General features: G+C 38.0%; 1 protein-coding gene across 3 annotated transcripts in view; it reads right to left on the bottom strand.

The window, feature by feature from the left end:
• Positions 1-10725, bottom strand: part of GXYLT1 (glucoside xylosyltransferase 1) — a 62567-nt gene that overhangs the window by 30918 nt on the left and 20924 nt on the right. For all 3 annotated transcript variants that reach the window (XM_024122815.3, XM_024122814.3, XM_007123988.4), the window contains one exon: positions 2570-2741. In XM_024122815.3, the coding sequence (XP_023978583.1) occupies positions 2570-2741 (172 nt within the window). The remainder of the gene's footprint in view (positions 1-2569; positions 2742-10725) is intronic.

Below are 10725 nucleotides of genomic sequence, written 5' to 3'. Positions count from 1 at the left end.
TTTTTTTTTAATTGAAGTACAGCTGATGTACAATACTATATATAAGTTACAGGTGTAAGGTACAGGTATACAATTTTTAAAGGTTACACTCCATTTATAGTTATTATAAAATATTGGCTACATTCCCACACTATATACAGGATATACTGTGATGTAAAATATATCCTGTAGCTTATTTTATACATAATAATTTGTACTTCTTAATCTCCTACCCCTATATTGTCCCTCCTCCTTTCCCTCTCCCCACTGGTAACCACTAGTTTGTTCTCTGTTAACTGTGAGTCTGTTTCTTTTTTGTTATATTCACTAGTTTGTTGTAATTTGTAGATTCCACATATAAGTGATATTATACAGTATTTTTTTTCTCTGTCTAACTTATTTCACTTAGCACAATGCCCTCCAAGTCCACCCATGTTGCTGCAAATGGCAAAATTTTCATTCTTTTTTATGGCTGAGTAGTATTCCATTGTATGTATGTATGTATGTATGTATGTATATATATATATATATATATATACCACCTCTTGATAATCCATTCATCTGTTGATGGACACTTAGGTTGCGTCCATATCTTAGCAATTGTAAACAATGCTGCTATGAACATTGGGGTGCATGTATCTTTTCTAATGAGTGTTTTTATTTTTTTCAAATATATACCCAGAAGTGGATTGCTGAGTCATATGGTAGTTCTATTTTTAATTTTTTGAGAAACCTCTATACTGTCTTTGACAGTGTCTGCACCAATTTACATGCCCACCAAAAGCATATGAGGATTCCCTTTTCTCCACATCCTAATATTTCTTATTTGTGGTCTTTGTGATGATAGATAGCCATTATGACAGGTGGGAGGTGAGATCTCATTGTGGTTTTGATTTGCATTTCCCTGACGATTAATGAGCAACATTGAGCATCTCTTCATGTGCTTGTTTGTCCATCTGCTTGTCCTCTTTGGAGAACCCTCTATTCAGTTCTTCTGCCCATTTTTTAATCAGGTTGTTTGTTTTTTTTGATGGTGAGTTGTATGAGCTGTTTATGTATTTTGGATATTAACCCCTTATTAGTCATCATTTGCAAATATTTCTCTCATTCAGTAGGTTGTCTTTTCATTTTGTCAATGGTTTCCTTTGCTGTGCAAAAGCTTTTAAGTTTAATTAGGTCCCATTTGTTTATTTTTGCTTTTATTTCCTTTGCGCTTTAGGAGACAGATCCAAAAAAACAGTGCTATGATTTATGTCAAAGAGTGTTTTGCCTATGATTTCTTCTAGGAATTTTATGGTTTCTGGTCTTACATTTAGGTCTTTAATCCATTTTGGGTTTATTTTTGTGTATGGTGTTAGAGAATGTTCTAATTTCGGTCCTTGTAAAATAGTAAGTAAAGCTTTATGCCTCTTGGAATCAAAGACTTTAGCAGAAAACTAAAAGACCTGAGGTCACAAGTAGTGTTTTTCACTTAATATGCAAAATGAACTAATTTAACCTGAAAAAGCATCGAATACGCTTTTCCTACAAAGATCAAGCAAAAAAATCCAAATCAGTTTGAAAGCTTAATTGAGTGTAGATAGAGAGATAAGAGATGGTGCAGGGATAATCATTATCATCTTCACCGCCATCTCAGAACACAAGGTAATGAGATTTCAGGTGAATTTTCTTCTTCGTATATGTTCTCCCTCCTATATTTATCTGTTCTCCTCTTCTTGCATAGGAATAATTTTTTTTGTTAAGGTTATGTGGCAGTCCTGATTAAAAGGGTATATTGTCAAGCCACGCAAACAACTAGATATGGTCACATGACTAAGTTGAGACCAATGAGATACTGGCAGGAATGTCATGTGCAACTTCTAGAAAGTTTCCTTAGAAAGGAGGAGGAGAACCCCCTTCTTCACTCCTTCCTCCCTCATGTTGGCTAGAATATGAGTGTGATGGCTGGCGCTTGAGTAGCCATCTTGGATCATGAGGTAGAAGCTTTATGTTAAAGATGGCTCAGCCACAAGAGGGAAAAAAACAGAATCCCTGAAGATACAGTGCTGCCATATACCACAGACTGCCTACTTTTATATAAGAGGGAAATAAACTTCTATCTTGTTTAAGCCACTGTTATTTTGGGTTTTCTGCCGTTACAGCCAAACTGACTGTAATTAATACAAAACCAAAATAAGAAACTTTCTTACCAGAGCAAGAAGCTACTTCCCTCCATATTGTCAATTAAGAGTCCCCTCCACTCAAAACAGAATTAAAACCTTCGTGCACACTCTGATTGAGGCACTCTCAAGCGGAGGATGGGAACACAATTAAGAAGTAGGACTTCTCAGTCAAAACATCCTGGAACTATAGTCAGTAAAATAAAACCTCCATGCTTGGCAAAGGACTCTTAAGTAGCCTAACTCCTTTTCAAAAACAAGTCTTCCTCTTACACGCTAGATCTGGAAGCGCAGATAGAAGTGGCAGCAGGGAACGGTCCCCACTCTTAGAGGGCAGAGCTGCAGAATACATATTTTTGTACAACAACATTTTACTATATATACCATTAAATATTCAACTATACAGGCTTGACTAAGTCTCAAATACTTACTATGGCTTTAAAACTATCATGCAGTTGATCTTCAGCAAAAATATGGAACTGAAGAGGTTTGATGCTGAAGATAAGTGCTGACTTCAACATGGTTAGAGTTTCTTCCAGTCTTTCCCCACAGGCAACTACGGCTAGGTGCACTCTCTCAACGGGCTGCATTTTCAGACTATACCTGATAGAAAAGAAAACCACATTTTCCAACAGTGTTAGTACAGGGTAACATGTTAACGACATGGTATTCTGACCGTGTTCAAAGATTGAAGTTTGAACAACAAGGTCCTACTGTACAGCAGAGGGAACTATATTCAATATCCTGTAATAAACCATAATGAAAAAGAATATGAAAGAGAATATATATATAACTGAATCACTTTGCTGTACACCAGAAACCAGCACAACACTGTAAATCAACTATAGTTCAATTGAAAAACAAAAAACAAAAAACCCCTGAAGTTTGAACCTTCTGTTTAAAAAGCAAAGACACATCAAATTACAAAACAGTACAATGTTGAATCAATCATATATATATCTATACCCTCAACCAACCTTTCTCAGCTAATGTTCCTCACCAGGAACCACAAAACACAAACAAATGACCACTTCCGCATTCCCCCAAGAATGGTACATAACTAGGATCATTCTGGATGCACGGGAGAGAAGTTAATTCACTACTCACTCTGGATGCTGTAGGACATTAGGGCTTAATTCTCTCAAGGAAACCCCCACTTGAGAAAGGGAGCAGCACTGATTTGAAGGTCTTCCATTTAATTTTTAACTATTTTACTTAAAAAAAAAAATCTCAAACACACCAAAGTAGAGAGAATACAACAGTAAATCTCCATGTACCCATCTCTCAGCTGCAACAATTATCCATTCAAAGGTATTCTTATTTCCTCTAAAACCCCTCCCCACAGCCCCTTCCACTAAACAACAGATCATTTTGAAGCAAACCCAGATATAAATTCACCCACAAATATTTCAGTATTATATCGAATCTTCAACCATGCTGACTACAAGAAGTTTCCTTCAAATAAGTTTTTTTTTGTTTTTTTTTTACTGTGCAGTCCCATTTATCAAGTCATCAGTGAGAAGTAAAAATTTCTGAGGTAGTCTAAAAATACTAGTCAAACGCTAGTAGCACATCATTTTGGAAGGAAGGAAAGATTCCTGAACCCCAGTTATCAGCCTAGGCTATGTTAGACCCTACCTCTAACACAGAGCAGCAGTGCAAGCACCTTACCACTGAGCCAGTAATACTCCACCATCGTACAAGGAACAGAACTAATTATGTGTGACTGCACTGTTATTAAATAATTAACATTTACAATATGAAATAAAGACCTCATCTGTAATTAGGACATAAAATAATCTTTTTGGGACTGACAGCTAAAGGTATGTAGGAGTGGAAGACAACATAAAACAAACTAGTAGCACATTAAAGTACTATGAAGTACAAACATTCCAAAACTAAAAACATACAAATGTGACTTTAACTCAATTTTTAGTTACAGAGATCCTTTCCGGAAAATGTATATGGGGATTAGAAATAATACTGTTTAACGTTAATAGTTGTATGTATCCATTACTGAAATTTTGTAGTAGCAGGGATGGGTGATTTATCATTTTTCTTAAATTTATAAGCTAAAATTATCGTAGTTATTTTCCTTAGCACAGGACTTTGGAATCTTGAGTATTCATGTGTCAGAGTGGACCCAGAACTGTTTCCTGAGGAAAATCTAGGTCTTGCTCATGGGTAGTCCCTCAACTGACCAGGATATGAGAAAACAGAAAATGATGCTAAATAACATTAAATACAATTGACTATATAAAACACACCTGAATATCAAATTCATACAACTTAATATTTTAACATTAAACATTTGGAATTATTAATTTTTTATCCTATTAATGATAAAGTCTGAATATATATAACGTGCTCCTGCTTTAACTATGGATCTATTCAGTCATATTAACAAGCTTGTTTGCCAAGGGCCCAGAGACATTTAAGACAGCAGTTGAAACTGACGCTTTTCTGGTCTGAGTTCCTGAGGCCTGAAAATGGGTTCACTTCTCTTACATGGGACATCTCTTACCTACACAATTACTGGTAACTGTCAGCCTTCAGCAGAGGAGCAGAAAGGCTTTTCAGCATGAATACTCATCTCCTAGAAAACACAAGAGTCATTTCCTTCCCTGATCCCTCAATTGGGAGGCTGAAACCCAATACCTTGATAACCTACCCTTTATTCAGACTAATGGGCCAATTATTCTAAAGATGAGGTTCTTTAAAAACAAACAACTGCTTTTAAGAAAAAGAAACCTTCCCTGGATGATTCATGAAGTTAAACATTATTACAGCACTTTGTTAATGGTATTAAATGGAGAAGTCACATAAAAAGTGGTATTCCTGTAAGGGGAATTTACTATTCGAGAAGCGGTGGTGATAGTTCATTCTTCATCAAGTTATTAAGATTATTGTTAAATTAAGATGTAACATCAGGTACATACTTTGCCTTTAAAATTTAGATCAATCTACCAGGAACTGGTTTTTATGAGTGGTTTGAGGAGGGGACAACTGCATAATTTTGCACATGGCTATCCATCTATCCAACCATCTTCTGTTACAGGGTTACCAGAGTTTAGCCTTTCACCACTCACCTGCTGTGCTACCTCTTTCACTCATAAGGTACAGCATAAGCTTGGGTCTTTTGAAAGCTCTGTTCTTTTCCACTGACAGGAGTTAGAAAGAAGCAGTGCCTGCTTCCTTGTCTGCACCCTCTATCCATTCCCCTCATTTCTGTTGAGCCCCTCAGTTTATAACTTTGGAACCCTATCAGAGGGGAGACTATCTACACTTTCTATACCTAAACAAGGGGACATGAACCCATTTCACCTCAAAGCAATGGAAGCCACAATGACACAAGTAAAAGAGAAGGCAATCAAGACACACAACAATCTCACAGAGCTCGCCATCGTCTCAGCTTTCTGATAAATGCCTCCAGGTCCTGTTCCTCATGAGGGTATAAAGACCCTCATTAAAGCACCAAGATTTGAGAATCTATAATGGGCTTGGATTGCTTAACTGGCCATAACTAGATCCTGCCCCAAAGCTAAAAGCCTAGAGATTTAAAGAGTGAGCCATAACAGTCATGTGCTGTTTGGCACAGAACTCTCTACATACAGAAGTATAATAAACCTTCTCAAGAGAAAAAAGTCAAATGTTCTTCAAGGAAAAGAAGTCCTTGTAAGGTCAGTCCCAGGGACTCCTGCTCTCAGGCACTGCAGAAAGGCTTGTTCTAATCATACTGCTAGCACTCCTTCCACCAATTTCTATATAAGTAGTAGTATTGTCAACTATATTGCATTTGTTTTTCTGTTATGTGTCCCTTTTTAGCAAAAACAGTATATACAGTACAGACTCCAACAGCTAAACTGACAAGACAAAACATATTTTAAAGATGTCTCTGCTCACCACCCTGTCCCTAGACCCAGGAACAGGAAGTAACTGCAACTGGAAGAAATCTAAAGTAAGCTTTTACACTAGAGGAAGGGATAACTAAAACCTTCGAAGAAGTTGTAGGGAAGTAGCCATTCAAGTAATTTTGGTCCCAACTGAATGGTGTTAATATTGTCAGGATCTACAAAAGTATGCCATATATTAATCACAGTGTGAATAAGAGAAAGTCCCTGTGGATTTAAAGAAATGTTATCCAAAAAGGACATTTTAAAGTCATACCTACTTTTCTACAGATATATGATTAGAAGAAATGCTTCAGATAATTCAAAGGTAACACCTGAGGGTCCCCATGAGTAAATCTGGCATAGCCTGAGCACAGACTAGAATTGTGACAGCAATGAATGGTAACGCATTCTATTAAAAAACTGAATCAGTGAGTCCAAAATGATACTAAATAAAGAGTAAGGCGGAGGGGGAACCCTCCTTTAAAGATGAATACCAACCAATTAATGTAGAAGGAATGACAGAATTACAAAAAACACTATTTTGCATTCACTATTGCAACAGATGATTTGAACAAGAATAATTAATGGATGCTAAAACCACAGAGTATCAAGGTATTATCCCCACACATTACAAAGGGGATAAAGATACTGTTACGGTGTAGAAATGTGACACCGCCACCTTAACCAGGGGATCAAACAACCAATCATGTTAACTGTCTGCCACCACATGCCTCCCCATAGAACGCCCAAAGAGCACAAGATCTCCTGTGCAGTATTCCTGCCAAAGATCCTGAATCTATCCTAAGGAGACAGGCAAAACCAAATAAAGGAACATTCTGCAAAACAAAACAAAAATATCATGTCATGGAAGAAGGACACCAACCACCACGCCTCCCTGCCCTGTCCCCTCCTCAAAAAAATGTCTGGGAATTGTTCTAGAAAAAAGAAGACTAAATAGATTTAATAACTGAATGCAATTGTTCCTTGACTGGGTTCTGAATGGGGAAGAAAAGATACAAAGTTCATTAAAAGGAAAATAAGGAAATATGAATATATATAAATATAACATTCTGTCAGTGTTAAATAACTTGAAAGTGCCAATTTTGTTATGTTGGTACTGGAGAATATCCCTGTTCTTAGGCAATACATGCCGACTATTTAGGCTGTCGCTCAAACAGTTCAGCCAAAAAGTGGCAAAATGTTACTAACAGGTAAATATCTAGTGACAGGCATGTAGTGGCTCACTATGCTATTCTTATAACCTCTGTAGATTTGAAAACTTATCAAAGTAAAAAGCTGAGAGGAGGAATCCAGAAAAAAAAGTTAACACAATGTTTTAGATGAAAATTCTAATACAAATACTGTAAACAGACTTACAAGCCTTAAGAATAGACTTATTTTAAGTAACACTTCTGCTATAAAGGAATAATAATTTTTCCTTTTTTAGACAGCATCAACATTTAAACATTAAAAATTTTTAATCAAAATTTAGCATCAAAAGCTTCCAGTGTGTTCTTCTAGCCTATAATTAAATTAGTGTTTTCTCTATAAAAGAAAACAACATATAACAATATTTAGACTAGGAATTAGCATTATAATTAAGTACACAGACTCAAAGTAAACAGATTAAATTTCTGATAACAATCTCCCCAAACTAAAAAATAACTGCCATGAACTTACCTTTAAAAACTTGCAACTGAAAAAAAAAAAACAAACTTGCAACTGAACAAAATTTGAAAACTATATTCAGAAACACTAATGATAATTTCCTTAATGTGTAGCTCTTAGAAAAAAGTTTTTCCTCTTACTACAAAAAAAAAGAGTTGTGGTGAATTAACATACTAAGGTAAAACTACTCTAAAGGTTGTATATAAATCACTTTGGGGACAAAATACAATACTTCAAAAAAACTCTGCAAGGTTTTATGCAAAGCATTAAAAAAAATCTAAAAATTCAACATTTTGTAAATATTAATTGTTAAAATATAATTTAAAATAGTCTGTAAAAAATATACCTCTTAAAACTAGCATGGGACCACTCAAGGTAACAGTTCAGGTAGCAAATACACAGACTATGAACTAAGAATCAATTCCCATCATAGAGAGAAAGATCAAATATTTTAAAAGCTCAAGTCACATAATAATATTAAAATTAAGAGATTACATAATGAAAAGAAAACTACAATTAAAAAATGAAACAAATAAGGAAAATATTTGTAATCAATGGCAAAGATAGAACGTATTACTCTAAGAGTTCATAAAATAAGCATTAAAAGCTCAATAGGTAAATATCAATCCAGAATATACAAACAAAAATTTAAAAAGCCAAATAAATGCAGAAATATATTCAAGAAATAATCAATCAATATAAATCAATAATAAGCCATCATTTTACTCTAATAAGTGGTAAAATTATAACTCCCAGTAATGAATGTTAAGGTTATGGTGACACCAGTACACTCACACAATGCTGGTACAGGCTTAAATCTGTATAATTTTTAGAACATAAATGATATCCATTCTTTTTAATGAATATCTGAACTCCTTTCACATGCTAGACACTGGGGATAAACAAGAAAGCCACAATCCTAACCTCACACGATTTATAGCTGTTGTGAAAAGACAGATTTTTAAAAGATTTAATCAGAAAGCACGGTAATTGCTTAAATAGAAAACAATCAAGGTTGCTAACTGGGCTCACTACACAAACATCTAACCTAGTCTGAAACTGCTGGGGAAAATTACTAGTCATTTACTGGTTGCCAAGCACCTTGCCAAATAATGGGGCTTAAATAATGAACACCACGCGGTGTCCATCTGCGAAGTCAACACTCCAGAAGTGGGTAATGATTCGCAACCACAGGAGACGCAGCAGGTACAGTAAGTAGGAGGATACAGAGAAGGGAGAAGCGGTGGGCACGGAAGGGAAGTCGCAGTGGCGGGATAAGAAGTGATTCCATGGTAGTTAAGGGACAGAAAGGAAGAGGCCGGCCGGAGCAACCGCGTGAAAGGAGACGGCGGGAAAAGTCAGTGCAGACCGACTGGCGTGTGGGAAGTCCACCATGCACCAAGACACAAAACCCAGATGAGGGGAGGCGTGAGGGGCTAGCCCAAGCCAGCAAGGTGAAAAGCACCACCGTGCAGCTGGAAACACAGCTCGGGAGTGCGGGTATGGGTCCCACGGGCGACCCTGTGACTCTCCAGGGAGCAGAAGAGAGAGCAGAGTCCTAAGGAGTCAGGACTGGGGAGAGAAGTCCAGAGGCGGCGGGAGCAAAACCTGAGACAAGAGCCAGAGGCCGACAGAGTCGAAAGGAAGAAAGAGGAAGTGGCAACAAGAAAGCACATTAGGGCTCAAAGCACAATTCCGAGGTCAGAGGTGGCTTCCGTGAGAGCGGGTTTTTAGTCAGGCGGCGGGTGGGTGCTGCTCCCGGCGGGCTGAGGTGTGAAGGTGTTCTTTTTTTGTTTTTTTTAAGGGAGTAAAGCCAGTAGATACTCATATATATTTGCTGGTGAGGAGAAAGAATAAACAAAGGATGCTTGAAGGAAAGGGGCTGGAAGCAAGCTGCGGTAGGGACTTTGTGTTTGGTTTGTTTCAAGGACAGAAGAGGTGTGAGCGCTGTGACGCCACCGGGGAGCAGTCAGGGGGCAGACGATTCATGCAGATACAAGTTACTAGAAGCACACGCACAGGAACCGCGAAAACACTTGCGGTGGGTGTTGAGGCGATTTGGGCTTTTTTATGTTATTTTATGATCACTGTATAATAAATTAACTGGGAGGAAATAACCCCCCAGAGAAGTCTAATCAAAATACATAAAGAATTCAAATTGGAAACGCTGGGACAAGTCTGGGGAGAAGTAAATGGTGCCAGTTAAGGGCCCACTGGTGCCAGGCAAAATGGGAGAGCTAATGGTAGCCGAGGGGATTCCAAAGCAGCTTCCCCAGGTGGGCAGAGTCAGGCAAAAATGAGGTGCTATTTAAATACTGAAATGGAGGGGGAGAATGACATGGCAATGGGACGGCACTTTAGCTTGTCAGCACACTGGAATAGACTGAATAAATAAGGGATTCCCAAGAGCAAAGTAAGAAACTAAGTGTTGGGCTGCAGCATGCAGGCCTGCAAGCCCTGTACTTGCCCAGCTTCAAGACCGAAGGAGGAGGCCAGAGTCAGGCCAGCAGAGACATCAATGGCTTAATGGACCGGGGGAGCTTACATGTCGAAAGCAAGGTCCTGGAGCAGCACGCCACTGTGTGCAGATGACATGGCAGCAGTGTTTGCTGGGGGGCGGGGGGAAGGGGTAATCAGTTATAGGGAGAACTGACCTCAGGTTGGCTCACTGGTTACCAGGGAAACTAGCAGAGGGGCATGCGCCTCACCATCTCTTTGATAAGCTATCATGGAGGAGATGTTCTGATTTAAAGGTCAGAACCCATCACTAGTTGGGGCAGGGGCAAGTATGTAGGAAGGTCAGTCATGTGAGTAGGGTGTAGGTGAGGCAGGGACTGGTCGAGCAGGGGATGTACAGAGAGCAAGAGAACAGCCATCTTGGGTGGCCTGATCATACACTAAGTTTAAGAGATTTTACATAATGATGTGATACATGTAACAAAATGGTTACCGATTTATACTATGGATGTCATATTACAGGCAGAGAGTATAACTTTTTTTTTTTTTTTGCGGTACGCGGGTCTCTC

This window comes from Physeter macrocephalus, chromosome 6, assembly GCF_002837175.3.
Source record: "Physeter macrocephalus isolate SW-GA chromosome 6, ASM283717v5, whole genome shotgun sequence".
NCBI lineage: Eukaryota > Metazoa > Chordata > Mammalia > Artiodactyla > Physeteridae > Physeter > Physeter macrocephalus.
This window is presented reverse-complemented; position numbering and strand designations above follow the sequence as displayed.